General features: G+C 57.0%; 1 protein-coding gene across 1 annotated transcript in view; it reads left to right on the top strand.

Annotated features, from left to right (window-relative positions):
• Window positions 1-1,341: 1,341 nt before the first annotated feature.
• The window catches only part of NAT10 (N-acetyltransferase 10), a 28,342-nt gene continuing 12,549 nt past the window's right edge, over window positions 1,342-17,134 (top strand). The window contains exons 1-11 of the mRNA XM_008048803.1: window positions 1,342-1,455; window positions 1,917-2,008; window positions 3,655-3,826; window positions 4,934-5,056; window positions 6,495-6,556; window positions 7,841-7,955; window positions 8,039-8,146; window positions 9,778-9,911; window positions 11,166-11,259; window positions 11,353-11,451; window positions 13,830-13,966. Of these exons, the coding sequence (XP_008046994.1) occupies window positions 1,348-1,455; window positions 1,917-2,008; window positions 3,655-3,826; window positions 4,934-5,056; window positions 6,495-6,556; window positions 7,841-7,955; window positions 8,039-8,146; window positions 9,778-9,911; window positions 11,166-11,259; window positions 11,353-11,451; window positions 13,830-13,966 (1,244 nt within the window). The 5' untranslated portion in view covers window positions 1,342-1,347. The remainder of the gene's footprint in view (window positions 1,456-1,916; window positions 2,009-3,654; window positions 3,827-4,933; window positions 5,057-6,494; window positions 6,557-7,840; window positions 7,956-8,038; window positions 8,147-9,777; window positions 9,912-11,165; window positions 11,260-11,352; window positions 11,452-13,829; window positions 13,967-17,134) is intronic.

Below are 17,134 nucleotides of genomic sequence, written 5' to 3'. Positions count from 1 at the left end.
GCCTCGCGGCCCCCCGCGGCCGCTTCTCGCGTGTTGTCCCCCAAGTGCCGTCTCCGGGAACCCGCCCCAGCCGCTGGCGCAGAAGGGGCCCCGCCGGCCTGTTGTCGGGGTCTCCGCGGGCGCGGGCTGCGCCGCTGTTTTGCCCTGGGACACTCGGGTTCTTTGTTTCTCTGCGCACAGGACGTGGGTGGCGACTAGCGCCGTGGGCACACCGGGTTTGGAACCGGAGGGCAGGTGGGACAGCCAAGGCTCAGCTAGTGGGCTTCGTGCTCCGAGCGGCAGGTGCGGAGCATCTGGCCAAGCCGCCTTGCCTTCCACGTGGTCGCCCCAGGGCTCCGGCGCTAGCTTGACGCGCTCATCTGGGAAGGACGCGGTGTCTCGGGGGGTAGCGACGAGATTTGCGGTTTGTCTGCGGCAGGGCTCCAGTGGGGGTTTGCCTAACGCGAGAAAACGGCTGGATACGTGTTTTAACTTGGGATCGGAGTCTCACTCTGTCGTCTAGGCTGGCGTGTAGTGACGTGGTCACCACTCACCACAGCCTCGACCTCCTGGGCTCAAATGATCCTGCATCACCCTCCCGAGCAGCTGGGACCACAGGCGTGCGCCACCATACTTGGCTGGTTTTTTATAGAGACGAGGTCTTGCTATGTTGCAGAAGCCGGTCTTGAACTCCTGGGCTCACGCCATCCTCCCGACCGAGCGTCCTGAAGCGCAGGGATAGGGTGTGAGCGACCGCCCCCTGCTGCTTGGGCATATTTCGTCCTGGAGTCAGTTATCGATATTCGCTAGTTTTTCTCACTGATTTCTTTTTCTTGATTTTACTGGTAACCTGAGAATTTTTTTCTAAAGTGCCAAAAAACCAAATAACAAAATGAAAATCATGTCATCCAGAGACAATTGCCTCATATTTTGACGTTTTTTTTCAGTATTTGTTTCTCTATATGGTATATGTACGCATAAAAAACAATGTTACTCATAATCCTGTCATGGTATCCCTCCGTAAGCATCTGTGGCCAGATCCTGAGTGTTCGAAAATGCTTTAGACGTATGGGTGTGCCATCATATATTTTAGTTGTTCTTTAGTTTTGGAACGCTCAAGTTTCTGATTTTTTAAAATTCTTTGATAGAGGCATGAATTATAGTTTCATCTCCAAGCCAAAGTTTCCTAATTTTAAAGCCGAGGGTTGACGTCCTTCTTGTGGAACTGTGTGAGGATTAAGTGGGGTGATATTTGCTGATGTGCTGAGCACAGCCCCTGGCTCCACGGGAGACAGCGAGTGCTCCTTGGACAGAGCTGGGAGTCCACGGCCTGTCATGCTTTTCCTCTTTCAGGGGCGATCTTTCACCATGCATCGGAAGAAGGTAGATAACCGCATCCGGGTGCTCATTGAGAATGGCGTGGCAGAACGGCAGAGGTCTCTCTTTGTCATCGTTGGTGATCGAGGGAAAGATCAGGTACGACCTGGTAAATGCTTCTTACACGACTTGGTGTTCAGTCTTGAGGAGACAGCATGTTAGGCCCTCTGGGATTTCAGCATCTGGGACGTTGAGGTCTCCTTGGCTACTGAGATGCCTGGAGGGCCCCGTCTTCTTTTTCTGGAGTTGATAAATCCTCTGTATTTAGATCTATTAGGTCTCGCTGTGTTCTCAGGCTGGTCTTGAACTCCTGGGGTCAAGCCATCCTCCTACCTCGGCCTCCCAAAGTGAGGCGTAATGATACCTTTCGAGTCCTGGGGTGTTGTGTTGACCACAAAGTTAAGTGTGTGTGACCTGGCTTCTAGTTCCCATCTTGCCACTGTTCACCTCGTGGCCTTGGGCACTTCCCTGGCTCTCAGTTTAGTTTTCATAGATGAGGTCTTAGGCTTGGAGGTCTTTAAAGTCTCTTGCACCTGAGATGTTGTGGCCTTTCTCGGCAGGTGGTGATACTCCATCACATGCTGTCCAAAGCAACTGTGAAGGCTCGGCCTTCGGTGCTGTGGTGTTACAAGAAAGAGCTGGGGTTTAGCAGGTGAGCTGCCCTCTGCTCTGTCCCACCCGCAATCCCTGCTGCCAAGTTCGGGCCTCGAATGGTCCTGTGACGTTGCTCTTCAGGGTCCCTCACGTCTCTTCTTTGCTCCTGACAGTGTTGTAAGGCGTTTCACACTGTGTACGTCCCCACCTAGGGCTGCATGTGGTCTGCACGTGGTTCTTCCTGCTTTTGCATCTCTGCAAGCTCCTGCAGGCTGCCTTTCCTGCCTCAGATGCGCCTGCCTCTGTTCTCCCTTCTTCATAGAGGGGGCTACGTCACGCTGTGTCCAGGGAGGCCCCTTTGTGGATCTCTTTGCCCCTCCCAGCCCTGGAGGCACTCCTCAACCCTAGACATGTTCTCCTTCCTGCGGACGTACTGTGTGGCACCCATCCTCAGCACCTGCCCGCCTGCTCCCAGTTGTAGGCTGCTAGCACCCTTGTTTTTGTTGCCGTGTCCCTGAGACAGACGCCTTGGGCATAGCCTCGCCTCCCCTTGATCTCTGGCTTCTGCCTCATGACCCCATCGTGCTGCTGGTTGTCCCCTGTGGCCTGATGCCTGATGAGCAGCCTCTTTCTTCCCTTGCTCCTTGTACCCTTGCTGAGGGGTGGTCAGCACTCCAGGTGCAGGTGGTGGCCTGGGGTGCGAACACCCAGAGGGCGGTGCTGTCTCAGTGCTTCCCCTGTGCCTTCTCTGCTTTCTGTTGTCTCACTGGTGGGAACACACTGAGTTATACATGTTTTGGGTCCTGGTGTGTGGAAATAAGGCTTTCTCCCAAAATTCCTGGTAGAGGTGTCCGGCCCAACCCAGGGAGGCAGGTTCAGTGGTGTGTAGAAACCTGGCAATCCCACCTGCTTCTTAGCGCTTGGGGCTCGAGGTTGGGAGCAGTCACCTGGGAACAGGCTCCTCTTGGCCTCGGTATCTACTTGGGCTGCCTTCCTGAGCTCCTCCCTTTCCCGTGACCATGACCCTCCGTAAGCCTGGCTGGTGAATGTAATGTCCCAGGGCCTCTTCTTCCCTGTGACTCTCGGCATATCTGACTCTCACACTGACTCAAATCAGCAAATTTTTAAATTTACTGTAGAGACAAGGTCTTGCCAAGTTGCCTAGACTGGTCTCAAACCCCTAGGCTCACTCTGTCGCCCAGACTGGAGTGCAGTGGCATGCTCCCGGCTACTGCAGCCTCAACCTGCTGGGCTCTGGCAATCCTTCCACCTCAGCCTTCCAAGTAGCTGGAGCTATAGGCGCGTGCTACCATGCCTGGCTAATTTTTTGTTTATTGTGGAGATGAGGTCTCGCCAACTTGCCCGGGCGGGTTTCGAACCCTCGGGCTCAAGCAATCCACTCACCTCGGCCTCCCAAAGTGCTGGGATGACAGACTGAGCAACCAAGCCCAGCTCCGGCTCTTCTAAAGCACAGCGTTGCCCAAAATCACAGCAGAGTCTATGCCCAGACTTACCCCCACCTCAGCCCTCCTTAGCCAGTCTGGCGCTTCTCCCTGCCCTTTGCCCCAGGAGCGAGGAGCCTCAGGCTCCCCGTGTTCCGGCCAGCCCCAAGGCCCTGAGAGGTTGACCGTCGAGCCTGACCCCGGTCCTGACTGTCCGGCTCCTGGCTAACTGGCTCTCATGGGCCTGGGCGGGTGATCGCAGCCACCGGAAGAAAAGGATGCGGCAGCTGCAGAAGAAGATCAAGAGTGGAACCTTGAACATGAAGCAGGATGACCCCTTCGAGCTCTTCGTGGCGGCCACCAACATCCGCTACTGCTACTACAACGAGACCCACAAGATACTGGGCCGCACCTTTGGCATGTGTGTGCTCCAGGTGGGTGGCCAGACCTGGCCGCAGGCAGAGTCTGCAGGGCCTGGGGCTGCTGGGGCTACACCAGGAGTGGGTGTGGCCTTCCAGAGGAGACCTGGTCCCTGGTCCCCTGTCCCATGTCCAGAGGGACCTTTCCCTCAGTCTGCACCTGTGTGGATGTGGCAGCCTCAAAGCACCATTACAGCTGGCTCTGTTCAGCCAGGGCCGCCCACGCACCAGGCCCAGTGACCCCATGGTGGCTTCCTTGATGGCACACAGTGGGCCATGTCTCGCCTGCTGGGCACAGACCCTGTAGGGCGCTCGAGTGGCACCCTCACCCCATACGAGCCCCTGACTCTCCCCCTCAGAGTACGTGGCAGGTGTCCCAAGTTTCACAACTTGACTGTGAGATTTCTGGGGGGGGGGCGTCTCTCTGTTTTATTTTTTGGTGCCTCTCCTCACCCCGAAAGATGAGGAATTAAGTTTATTCCTGCGCTTTGTGTGTGTTCACCAAATTCGCGTACTCCTAGCCCCACTGTGGTGCCAGCTGCATACCTCGCAAAGCACTCGCTACGAAATAAGGGGTCAGAACACAAGTTCCATTTTTCCTTCAGCAGTCCGTGGGCTGTCACCTGCTACTGGTTGGCGTCCCTCCTGGGAGGCCCCAGAAGTGGCATTTGCCGCCTCCCCCCTTCTGGGGAACCACTGGGCCTGGCCAGGCCTGACTGGGTCTGGTGGGGAGCATCCACCCTTGCAGCCCTTCCCGCCTGGAACACTGGGTTCCCTGGGCCTACTGCCCCGTGTGGTGCGGTTGAGTTTTCTCAACCAGGTATGGTCTGAAAGTGTCAGAAAAGGAGTGCATTGTGTTTGAGATTTCAGTGTGAACCGGTGAAGGCCAGGAAGCTTGTTTCCAAGTAGGATTGTGTCGGAGGTGATGAGAGACGCTTGTGACGTGTGGAACCAGGCGTCCTGTGCTCAGGGATGGCCCGTGCGGAGCCCCAAAAGGGGTTGTGTGCCCCAGGCATCAGGCAGTCTCGGCTGCGTCTTTTGTCCTTATTGCTGGGCCTTGGTGAGGGGTTCCTCGCGGTGCTACCCGCATGGCCAGCCCTTCCTAAGGCCTCCTTCTTCCAGGACTTTGAAGCCTTGACTCCAAATCTGCTGGCCAGGACTGTGGAGACAGTGGAGGGCGGTGGGCTGGTGGTCATCCTGCTGCGGACCATGAACTCTCTCAAGCAGCTATATACCTTGACCATGGTAAGCACCCATTTCCCCGCTCTGGGGGTCCCCTCGGTGTGTGTCTGCTGTTTTTCCCTTTCTTTAAAGACTTGCTGCTAGGTGGCTCTCGTGGGTAGGCAGCACAGTTTGAGCAGGGAGCGCTTTGCCTGCAGCTGAGGAAATAGTCCCTCGGTGAGTGGGTGGGCCCTGACGGGCCCCTTCCCTTGAGATGCGTGCAGACCTACATCAGTTAGAGCTGGTATGAACTGGCCTCTGGCCAGGCTTCCCAGGGTGGCATTCGGTGCACAGCAGTGCCAGGCCCGAGTATGTGCTGTGGGGACAGGGTCACAGGCAGGGTCCTTCCTGGCCCTCATCTTGACCGGGGAGGGAGGAATATCTGCCAGTTCACTCCCAGTTGGGCGGGAATTAGATTCTGGGAAGGGTGGTTTTCCCCAGAGCCAAAGGTGCTGGCTGAGGATGTGGCCAGGAGTGGGGCCGTGTCACCTGGGCAGGCCTGGTCTCCTGTCTCCTTCAGTGTGCTGTATTGCTGTCCAGAGAAGTGGCTCAGGGTGGGGGCTGGGAAGGTCTTGGGCCTTCTTGAGCTGCATCTGTCAGGTGAAGTGTTCCTTCCTTGACTCTTGGGGCTGCTTCCTGCCCCTCCTGGCACCACTCCTGTCTTCTTGAGCCCCTGCAGCCCCGTGGCCTCTTGAAGCCCCTCAGACACGTCCAGCACAAGCTCCCTGGACCTTTGTGTGTGCTGTTCCCACCGGCGCATGCGTCCTGCACATCTGCCCAGCCCACTTCCCCACTGGCCTGCCCAGCCCGGCTCCCTCAAGCCTGAGGAGGCTGAGCCACCTGCCTGGCACTCCTTGCCCTGCAGAGCACATGACGGCTACCTCAAGCCGTCTACAGGGGTCTGGCCTCCTGATTCAGTATCTAAAACCCCTGGAGGGCAGGGACTGGTGCCTGGCATCTAGAGTTCCGTGGACATGCAAGTGGCGCTTGACTGCTCACGTCAGCTTGTCCTTCCACGGCCTCCCACCTGGCTGCCTGCATGTCCCTGGGTCTCCCTCACTGCCCTGCAAGATAGGTCCCACTCGTTCACAACCCCACACTTAATGCCTCACTCCTGGCACGTGCCCAGACCCGCTTTCTGGACGCACTCACCTTCCTCCAGCCCAGGCTGTGAATGCTGTGAGGACAGGTTAGCTCTGTTCACCGTGGGTGCCCCGCACTCCCACGCCAGACACACGTGTGTCCTTTGTGGGATGCGTGACGCGTCTCAGGCTGCCAGGTAGGTGGTAAAAGGAAAGGTCTGGGGTCAGAATGCGCCCAGTACCTGTGTGACACCAGCAGGTGCTGTTGGCTGCGAGTGGCAAGTGGAGGAGGGCTTCCTTTTGGCAGCCTGACTGGTGACTCCTCTGCCAGATTGGGGCTTGTCCGGGCCGCTGTGCTCATGGTGCTCTGGCTTCCGCAGGATGTGCATGCCAGGTACAGGACTGAGGCCCATCAGGACGTGGCGGGAAGATTCAACGAGAGGTAGGTCTGCTGGCCCCACCATGGGAGCCTGCTGGGGGGGGACATTTGCATCTGGGCCCACAGAGCGCTGCTTGTTTGTCAGGGAACACAGCAGAGGGCTCCACAGCACTGGGACCCCTGATGGCAGCAGTTCCAGCAGGGTGGCTGGAGCAGGTAGGAGGGAGCGACAGGCAGGGATTTCTCTTGCTGCTGGCCTGTCGCTAGCATGGCCTTCAACCAAGTCACCCTGTCTTTCTGACTCTGGCTTATTCATCCTTGAAGGAGTGACTTGTCTGGGTCACAGTTTCCCAGAAGTGGTTTTGTAGGACGCTAGTCTCTTGAGAAGGACCTCGGGGCAAAAAGGTTTCTGGCCAAGTAGGTGACGGAAATGCTGAGACCGTTTTTCCTTTGTGAAGATTCACATGTGCCTGTTGTGGCCTCTGACACATCCCATAGTGACAGGACCTGCTAGACTGGCTTCCCACCAGTGTGTTTTACCCAAGCCCTTGGGGCAGGGCCACCATGTGGGGCCCAGGTCATGGTCTTATCTGGAGCACTCTGGCCCCCAGGGACGTGATGCAGGGTCTGGGAACATTTCCGTTGTCATGACTTGGGAGGTGCGGGACACCTGGTGGATAGGGACCAGGGATGCTGCCAAGCACCCCAGTACCCAGGTGGCCCACGACAGCAGTGTCTGGCAGGACGTGTCTGTAGAGCAGAGGGACCCGGGGCCTTTCTGGCTGCGTGTGTGGCCCTCTGACTTGGTAGACGGTGTGAGCCAAAGCGCGGTGGGGAGCCCCGACCAGCACAGGGCCTGGGATGGCTCTGCGAGGCCCCTTCCTGCTGTGTGGGCGGTGCTCGAGTTTCCCAGCCACATGTGCTCTCCACACGCAAGGCGGATGGCCATCCCTCCTCGGGGACTTTCTTCCCGTTGCTCCTGTGTTTCTTCCTCCTCATGGCAGAGGTGACTCTGCTGTGTGCTTCCCTGTTTGGTGGTCTTGCGGGCGCGGGTTTGAATTCCTGTTGAGGGATGGCCTGAGCCACTTAGTGCCGAGCAGTGGGGTCGGGGAGGACAAGGGCAGGGCATGGGGCGTGGGGAGCAGCGGGGCTGTGCGTGGTGGCCAGCACTTGTCTGCTCGGCGGAGCCCCTGGTCTGCGTGGTGTGAAGTGCCAGGCACCTGTGGAGGAGGCCTGAGGCCTCCCTGCCCTCCAGCTGGGCCCTGGCTTTCCTGAGACTCGGGAGGAGAAGCAGCGCTCACGCAGACGCAGCCTGCCCGGTGCCTCCTTATGCGGCTTCTTCCACAGGTTTATCCTTTCTCTGGCCTCCTGTAAGAAGTGTCTCGTCATCGACGACCAGCTCACCATCCTGCCCATCTCCTCCCACGCGGCCAGCCTCGAGCCGCTGCCTCCGCGGGCTCCAGTGAGTGGCCGCCCTGGGGGCCTGGGGGCTCGCGTCTGCGTGTGTGCCGTGGCAGCGGCAGACCCTCTTCCCTCCTATGCTAGGATGAGCGTCTTGGACCTGCCGACCTGGAGCTGCAGGAGCTGAAGGGGAGCCTGCAGGACACGCAGCCTGTGGGCGTGCTTGTGGACTGCTGCCAGACCCTGGACCAGGTGGGTGGCAGGCAGCCTCTCTTCCCAGTGTAGACGTGCAGAGATGTTGTGGCATGCCGAGGGCAGCGGCAGGTCTGGTCCATACTGCCTGTGCTCACAGAAGTCCAGGCATGACCCCTGCACCCGCGGCCACAGCTCAGGGAGCAGGGGTTGGGTCGGGGGCATGGCGTGCGGTGGAAGCCCTCCATGAGCTCCCCTGGAGAGGGCGTGTGCCTATCTTCTTTCGCTGCAGGCTAGTTATGGGACGTGGAGGCTTGCTCACTGCTTGTGGAGGAGGGCCAGGGCCCTGTGTGGCATTCACCCGCTTCCTGCTGGGGCCTGCTGTGGGCTCTGGGTGATGTGTGTCTGGCCTTCAGGTGTGGATAGCAGGTGGCGGAAGCTGCCGGGAAGTGTCTCAGCTTTCCCTGATGTGGCCAGTGCTGGCACGCCGGGCTTCCCCGGTAGCTCCTGGCTGTGTTTTGGGCCCTGGGCTGGTAAAGCCAGGTGGGTGGCATGGGGCCCTGCCCTCAGAAGGAACACAGCTCAGGGACCCTGCCCATGTCATTCTCTGGACACAGAGTCAGCAGTCGCCAGCTCTCCAGGCCGTTGGGCTGCCCTGAAGCTCTTCCTGGCACTGCCTCTCACCAGAGGGAGCGAGGGATGGCACGAGGGCTGCGGCTGGGTCACTAGGGCATGGCTAGAGAGCAAATGGTCCGTGGCCAGAAGCAGGAAGGAGGGAGGGTGCTGGCTAAAAGGAGGCCGTGCTTCCACTTGGTGGTTTGTCATGTGTCCCGCTGGCCCTCTCCTGGGCATAAAGTGGATGTTTTAAAAGCCCACTAAGAGTCGTGCTGCACAGAGACCCTGCTGACGGTCTCCCCTTAGACGTCGAGTGGACTCCAGCTTGCTTGCTGTCGAGACAGTGCAGTCAGGACGTTCCTCCCTCTCCTGAGGCATCTGTGGCCGTGGTGGCTAGTGTCCAGCAGAAGGGGAGCACCAGGTCCGAGCGTGTGCCTGCAGCAGTATCGCTGGCTGATGCTCTGGTTTGCGCGGGAGCACCTTGTCTGCTGCCCTGCCTGCACTGCCCTCGGGTGTGGGTGTCTTCACTGGCCCGATGGGGCACGCAGCCTCGCTGTCCCCACTTGCTCACTTTAGCCAGGAGTGGCACCTTCCTCACCCATCTGCGTCTTGGCTTCCCTGAGTTTGAGGGGATGGGCTTCAGGCGCCTGGTCGGGGAGGACCGGGGGCTGATGTGGAGCTGAGGATGGGGGCCACGCGGGCCACCAGGACGCTGACCACAGGTGTGGGGAGGAAACGGGTGGCTCTGGCCTGTAGAGTAGACAGCTGACGGGCGGGAGCTGGGGAGCCTGGCCATTCCATTTCTGGGCGAGGCGTCTGCTGTTGACGTGGATGCAGTAGGAGCCGCGTACACATAGAGACCTGCATGTGGGGGCATGGTCGGGGCTGCTGCCGCATGCTTGGGAGTTCTGCGTCAGGCTGGCCTGAAGGGCTGGAGACAGCAGTGGCGCTGTGGGTGAGAGACCTGGGGTGGGCGCCTCCTGGCTGGAGGGACCACCCTGTTCCTCCGCCTTCCTGCGCGGTGAGCCGAGCAGAGCTGGGCCTTTCTCAGGGCTCACCTGCTGTTCTCTCCACAGGCCAAGGCTGTTCTGAAGTTCATTGAGGGGATCTCCGAGAAGACCCTGAGGAGCACTGTTGCGCTCACGGCTGCCCGGGGACGTGGCAAGTCTGCAGCTCTGGGCCTGGCTGTTGCTGGAGCAGTGGCGTTCGGGTGAGAGGATCAGCTCCTCTCCTGAGGATCCCTGAGCTTGGAGGGCCCGAGACCCAGGTTTCCTGCTCGGGTTGGGTTCCCTGTGTGACTCCTCTGGTCTTGAGTTCCTGCTGGGGAATGGCAAGACTGTTCCCCAGCCCGCCCTAGATGTGCACACACAGGGCCTTTGCGGTCACTGTGCACGGTGGGACACATACGCAGAAGCGCAGAATTGGGTTAAGAAATCTCATGACTCGGTGCGGATGTGTATGACCAGCTTTACTGAGTGAGTGAAGTCCAGTTCGAGATTTTAATGATTTTTGTTTTTCTTGTGTTTGTGAGTCGGGCTGTCACCGTCACCCAGGCTGGAGGGCCGTGGCACAATCAGGGTCCACCACGGCCTCAGCCTCCTGGGCTCAGGTGATCCTCCCGCCTAAGCCTCCAGAGTAGCTGGGACTGTAGGTGTGTGCAACCACGCTCGGCTAATTTTCGAATCTTTCGTAGAGATGAGCCTTGCTATGTTGCCTGGGCTGGTCCCAAACTCCTGGGCTTAGACCATCCTCCTGCTTTGGTCCCCTAGAGTGCTGGGATTGCAGGCGTGCCGCTGCGCTTAAGACACTAAAGTGATTTTGAGGAGTGGGTTTTGTTTGTCCCAGGGCTGTGTTGGAGTGTGGTGCTGCCTTTGCTCTTTTCTCCGGGTGTGGATGGTCTGGGATCTGGTACTGCGGGTGCTCTTGGCCTCTGACTGTGTGAACAGCCTAGGCCTCGGCGTGTCGTCTGGGTGTGTCCTTCCATGGGGCTCTTGAGAGCTCTGTGGGCATCTCCTGGATAGGGGACTAGGCTCGGGGGGGTCCCTGCTGGTGGGGCTGGGCTTGCGCTCACTCCTGACTCAGTTCTGGTTCTGCTCCAGCTGGAGTCATCCTTGGCCTTGCCTTGTGCTCAGCGAGGACCCTGGGGCCAGCTGTGGCCTCAGCCTGTGCGTGCAGAGCTCCCCATCAGCTGGCATGGGCGTGGAGCTGGCCTCGCGGCAGGGCACGGCGGGAGCGCGGCATATGGGATTGTATGTGGGGGCTTGTTCTCGTGCTGCCCCCGACAGTCTGCCTCTGATGCAGGACTGGCCAGCTGCAGGCAGTTGGTGGGAGGAGGATGGCATGGGTGGTATTGCTGCTGCTTCTCCCCGGCGGGTCCTGACTCCCCGCTGCTATCTCTGGCCATGAGGCTGGGAAATTTCTCTTAAATTCTGGCCTCAGCCCTGCCCTCACCTATGTCCTGCAGGTATTCCAATGTGTTTGTCACCTCCCCAAGCCCCGACAACCTCCACACTCTATTCGAGTTTCTGTTTAAAGGCTTTGATGCTCTGCAGTACCAGGTAGGAGGGGTGAGAGCCACCCTGGAGTTGGGCTTGCTGGCACTCTGAAGCCCCTCCTGAGGGTGGTCGTCACTCAGCCTCATTCCCCACCAGGAGCATCTGGACTATGAGATCATCCAGTCCCTAAACCCGGAATTCCACAAGGCGGTGATCAGAGTGAACGTCTTCCGAGAACACCGGCAGACCATTCAGGTGAGCGCGGCCTCAGACCACGCTGAGTCACGGCGGAGACAGTCCCTGCTGTGGGCACTTGTGTCCCGTGTGGTGTCACATCCTATAGACGGTGCCGTTGTTGTATGATAAGCCTGGTCTGGATTTCCAGCCTTTTCTAAGGGCGACCGTTTGCACCGACTAGCGTATGTATGACAGTCGGGTTGAAGAGCTGCTGATTATCCCTGGAATATGGAAGTGGGATTGAAAGTATGCTGAAGGCTGAAAGGAAGAATCGTCATCCTGACACCTGTTCTTATACTGCTTAGTCACTGTGGGTTTTGAAGTGGTGCGTCTAGCTGGAACGGTAACCTCGCCTTTGAGAAGAAGATCAGAACTTTGCCACATGTGCTTAGAGTCTCTGTGGTTTAGCCCGGGGCCTGTTTTCTTAAATAGTGTTTTCCCAGAGACTCCATAAATCCCCAGGCTGCTTCAAGTCCTTGGGGTCTGCATGTGACCATAGGCTGCTGTTTTGCTGAATCTCTGAGAGGCATCGGGTGACGTGGGCTTGTAGGAGGGCTTGAGACCTGTGAGCTCTGGCTGGGGATGGACTACAGGTTATTTGTGGCGGTGGACTGCAGTGGAGTGGGGCTTGCGGCAGGGGAGTCTGGCAGCTGGTGCCCTTGACCTTGATGTCCGTCAGAGCATGCTGGACTTGTCAAGAAGGTGGTGCACCTTTCATCAGGTGCGGTCACAAATGGTGTTGAGTGTTCATGCCTTTTGCCTCAATTTCTTCTCACTGGGTCTCTTTTTAGAATCTCTTCATTCTGTCCATTTCTCCCCACTTTTGCCTGATACCCTCAGCTGGGAGGACAGACTGCTGTAGGTATGGGGGTGGGGGCAGACTGCGGGCAGGAAAAATTTTCAGAGACCTTCAAAGCTCAAGAAGATACAGGCCCGAGAAGGAACACGCTTCCCTGACATGCCTGGTGCAGCCTTGAACTCGAGTCAGCTACCCTCTCCTGGATCAGAGGCCTCTGTCTCCGTCTTAAGCACAGAGGAGGTGACTTACTTTGAGCCGCCAACTGTGTTCCTTGGAGGCCTCTTCCCTCATGCTGGAGGTTGAGAAAAAGAAGAATATGAGATACACGTTGGCTGCACCTCCCTGGGGGCTGCGTCCTGCTGCTGCTATGACGTGTGTTCAGCGTCCCCCTAGGAGTCTGAGACGTGAGGCCCCGCTGAGGCGTCTCTGCAGCTGCTGAGATGTGTGGGGTGGCTCCCTCCCTGGCCCACCACTTGCCGCAGAGCTGCTGCAAGGCCTGGCCTGCTTGTAATGGGGCGCTTCCGACGTGTAGGAGGGCGAAGAACCGCAGTGTCAGGGCCCCAGCAGTGTCCCTCTCGGTTCCCCATCTCCTGGCCTGTCAGGGCTCCCCGCAGGTGCCTCTATTCTGAGGTTGCGTCGTCCCCTCGGCTCGTGTGTGTGTGCATGTGTGTGTGTTTTCTCACTGTAACCGCATCTGAAGGTGGTGGCACTGGGCATGTCCCCTGCTGGCCTTCACATTGTCGTCAGGGCTTGTCAGGTGAGGCTTGTAGTCTGTGGCTGGTTTCTAAGTACCCTCTGGGCATGCTGTAGCATATTTTCGTGTGTGTTTGGACTTGCTGGGCTTGGATTTTGCCATTTTAAAGTTGCCAGACTTTAAAATGCTGGCATGGGTTTCGCATCATCTCAGCATCCTCTGGTGCCTTTATTTTCCCGAGCCCTCACCAACTCGGGTGCCTTAGAGCCATTTCAGTTTTGTGAAACGGTATCTCCCTATTGCCCGTAGCCTTTCACTGATGACAGGGAGGGCGAGCGTCGCTGTGTTACCTTTCCTGGATGGTCCCTCTTGGTGGCCTTTTCAGACAGCGCTCAAGGAGCAGGAGGCCCCAGGGCTTGGGCGGGGTGTGTGTCTACAGAGAGATCTGCGGCTGGGCGTGTACCGTGGCGAGAATGTGTTTAAGGGCCTTGCTTGAGGGTGACAGTGTTAGAGAGCACGTGCCCCTTGCCACCTCCTGGTCAGCTTGCCTCGGGCTCGCCAGGAGGGCCAGGAGGGATCAGAGGCGCCACTGTCAGCCGGCGCTAGCAGGTGTTTCCATGCCAGCCTTGTGTTGCCTGGGGTGGCCGCAGATGGCTGCTTCCTCCGTGTCATAGGGCGGAGTGGGCTCTGGGGCCACAGGCCCTGTCCAGGGACATGCAACCAGTGGCTGCCTGTGTATACCGGGCACTGACCCAAGCCCGTCCCGTGCTGTCCTGCCAAGGCGGAGGAAGGCGAAGAGGGAGGACCAGAAGGGGGAGGGGAGAACACAGCTTAGGACGCACTACGGGCCATGCGGTGGGTGGTCACAGTCGCCGTGTCAGCCGTCTGTTTTTTCTCCCACAGTACATACATCCTGCGGATGCTGTGAAACTGGGCCAGGCTGAACTCGTCGTGATCGATGAAGCTGCCGCCATCCCCTTGCCCCTGGTGAAGAGCCTGCTCGGTCCCTACCTGGTTTTCATGGCGTCCACCATCAATGGGTAGGCACAGGGTGGGGCCTCGTGCCTGGGAAGGGTCTCCTAGATGAACTGGCAGGCAGCGATGTGGCCGGGCCTGGGGGCTGAGGCTGAGTTCAGGCTGGGACTTGGAGGCGGCTTCATTCTTTCAGACTTCTGCACGTGAGAGCTGGCCTCTTGGTAGGTGGGGACACACTGGCCTGGCACTAAATGGCAGGATTTCATCACCTATGCAATGAATGTCTCCTTCTGTCTGTGGTGTGATAAAAGTGTTAACAAGTTGCATGGATGGGCCGGGCACGGTGGCTCATGCCTGTCATCCCAGCACTTTGGGAGGCTGAGGCGAGAGTATTGCCTGAGCCCGCAGGTTTGAGACCAGCCTGGGCAACTTTGTGAAACCTTGTCTCTACAACAAATCAAAAATAACCAGGCGTGGTGGTGCATGCCTGTGGTTTCAGCTACTTGGAAGGCTGAGGCGGAAGACTGAAGCGGAAGGTCGAGGCTGCAGTGACCATGACCGTGCTGCTGCACTCCAACCTGGGTGGTAGAGTGAGACTCAGACTCAAAAAAAAAAAAAAGTTACACGAATGGGCCAGGAGCAGTGACTCACCCATAATCCTGGCACTTTGGGAGGCCGAGGCAGGAGGATTGCTTGGGCCCAGGAATTTGAGACCAGTCTGGGTAACATAGTGAGAACCTCATCTCTACAAAAAATTAAAAAATTAGCTGGGCATGGTGACACATTCCTGTAGTCCCAGCTACTCAAGAGGCTGAGCTGGAAGGGTTGTCTGAGCCTAGGAGGTCATGGCTGTGGTGAACTGGGATCGTGCCACTGGGCTCCAGCCTGGGTGACAGAGTGAGACTCTGAAACAAAACAAAATGTAGAAAATGTTACATGGATGGTATGCCATGTTTTATATCTTAGCACTCTGAGAAAATACAGTGTTGCATTGACTATATCATCAGCATACCTACAATGACAAGTAAGCTTTTTTATTCCCTTGAAATATATTATGTTCAAGGTTACAGAAAAATTAGAAGAAACTAGGCAAGCAAAAGAAAAATTAGCTGTAATCCAACCATCTGGAACTAGCTTCTGCCGGAGAGCCTTCGTATTCATTTGCGGCGCGTTTATTTTCCTTCTTACTTTGAGCAACAACGTAAACATAGTTTCCAAGTTTTCTTTGCATCTGCTGGATGGACCCCAGCAGCAGTGTGCATATTGCTTTTAGCTTGCTTTCTGACCTGACAGTATGTTGTGAAATCTTTCCAGGTCACTAAATCTTCAACACTGGAAAGATTTCTGTTTGAAAGTTCTGTCTTGGGGAGATAAGCCTGTATTATAGGTGTATTGTGGCTGCTTTCCTCAAACTGGAAATACTCAAATAACATGGATTTTTACTGTTTAAACCGCCTTGTTGAGACACAGTTCACATACTGTACTGTTCACCTGTTTACATTGCGTCCTTCAACAGTTTCCCGTATGCAGCCCTGCTCACCACAACCAATCTCAGAACGTTTTCGTCACCTGGAAAACGTTCTCCAAAGTGCTAGGATTGCGAGGCTAGCCTGGGCAATGTGGCGAGACTTCGTATCTACACTAAATCAAAAAATGAGCCAGGTGTGGTGGCGCACACCTGTAGTTCCAGCTATGTGGAAGGCTGAGGCGGAAGGATCACCTGAGCCCCCCAGGTCGAGGCTGTGGTGGCTATGAGCGTGCCCCTGCACTCTAGCCTGGGCAACAGAGTGAGATCATGACTCAAGAAAAAAGAAAGAAAGAAAGAAACCCTGTCCGTCGTCCTCTGGTCCCTCCACACTCCCACCCCAGGGAGCTACAAACCTGCTGTCTCCATAGCTTTGCCTGTTCTGATGTCTCGTGTCAATGGACTGCTACAGCTTGGGTCTTTGTGACAGCTTCTGTTACTTGCCACGGTGTTTCTGGTCAGGCCTGTAGGTGTGTCAGGCTTTCGTTTTTAGGGTGGAATTGTGTTCTGTGTGGATGCGCCATGTCTCACATCCCCATTCACTGGATGGTGGATGGTGGGGTCACTGCGACCTTCTGACTGTCCTGGGTGGTGCAGCTGTGCATTTGTGTGCTGGCTTCTGCATGGTTGTGTTTTCAGTTCTCCTGGGTCTATACTTAGGAACTCCAGCTCCTAGGAAGCTCCTGGTTGAGCACTTGCACTGGCTAAGACCCTGCAACCTGTTTCCAGAGCCTCAGTGCCAGCGGGCTCTGACCTCCTTGCGCCCATGTGGCTTCCTGCTGGTTCCTCAGAACTGATGCCAGCTGAGGCTGGGCTTCTCTCGCTGTGCTGCTGGCCCCTTGGGCATCTTCCCTGGAGAAACGTCTGTGTCTCCTCTGCTGTCTCTGAGTGGGCTCTCTTCTAGTTCCTGACTTGTAGGAGTTCTTCGTGTGTTCTAGCCCCAGATACCCTTGGATGGGTGGTTTACAGGACATTGCCCCGTTCTGTGGGGTTCCCACATCCCTGACAGTATCCTTTGAAGACTTGCACTTTTCATTTCAGCCTTGTGGCGTGCTGACCCTTTTGTCTTGAAGAGTAAGTCTGTGGAAGCCCTTGAGAGAGCTTTATTGTGTGAGGTGCAGAGGGGGAAAGACACTCAGGTCCCAGCTTTCTCATCATTTGTGTAAGAGGAAGTGTGTGCAGCGTGCAAGGACTGCAGCATTAGGTAGCAAGCATCAGAGTGATGTGCTCTTTCGGGAAAGCAAGGCGTGTCCCGCTGCCACATATGCCTGTGACTGAAGACCAAGGGGAAATATCCAGACATAAAGAGAGTAGGGGATTTGATTTCTTCCCACATTTTTGGTTAGCTGGTTTATGTCACTTCTGTTGAAAGGTATGAGGGCCCTCTTTTTGGCCCAGGCCGGCGTTGAACTTCTGGTTTAAGCTGTCCTTCCACCTGGGCCTCCCAGAGTGCTGGGATCATAGTGAGTGCGTGCGCTATGTCACCTTTTAAGTGAGCATGGTAAATGAAGAGAATACTAGGGTGGTCAGTTTTTCTTTTTCCTTTTTTTTTTTTGAGTTGGAGTCTCACTCCGTTGCCCAGACTACAGTGCAGTGGCCGCTCCCGGCCACCACAGCCTCGACCTGCTGGGCTCTGGTGATCCTTCCGCCTCAGCCTCCAAGTAGCTGGAATTACAGGCATGCGCTACCACGCCCGGCTGATTTTTTG

The sequence above is a fragment of the Carlito syrichta genome, unplaced genomic scaffold, assembly GCF_000164805.1.
Source record: "Carlito syrichta isolate Samal-C Ts95f unplaced genomic scaffold, Tarsius_syrichta-2.0.1 Scaffold126784, whole genome shotgun sequence".
Taxonomy (NCBI): Eukaryota; Metazoa; Chordata; class Mammalia; order Primates; family Tarsiidae; genus Carlito; species Carlito syrichta.
This window is presented reverse-complemented; position numbering and strand designations above follow the sequence as displayed.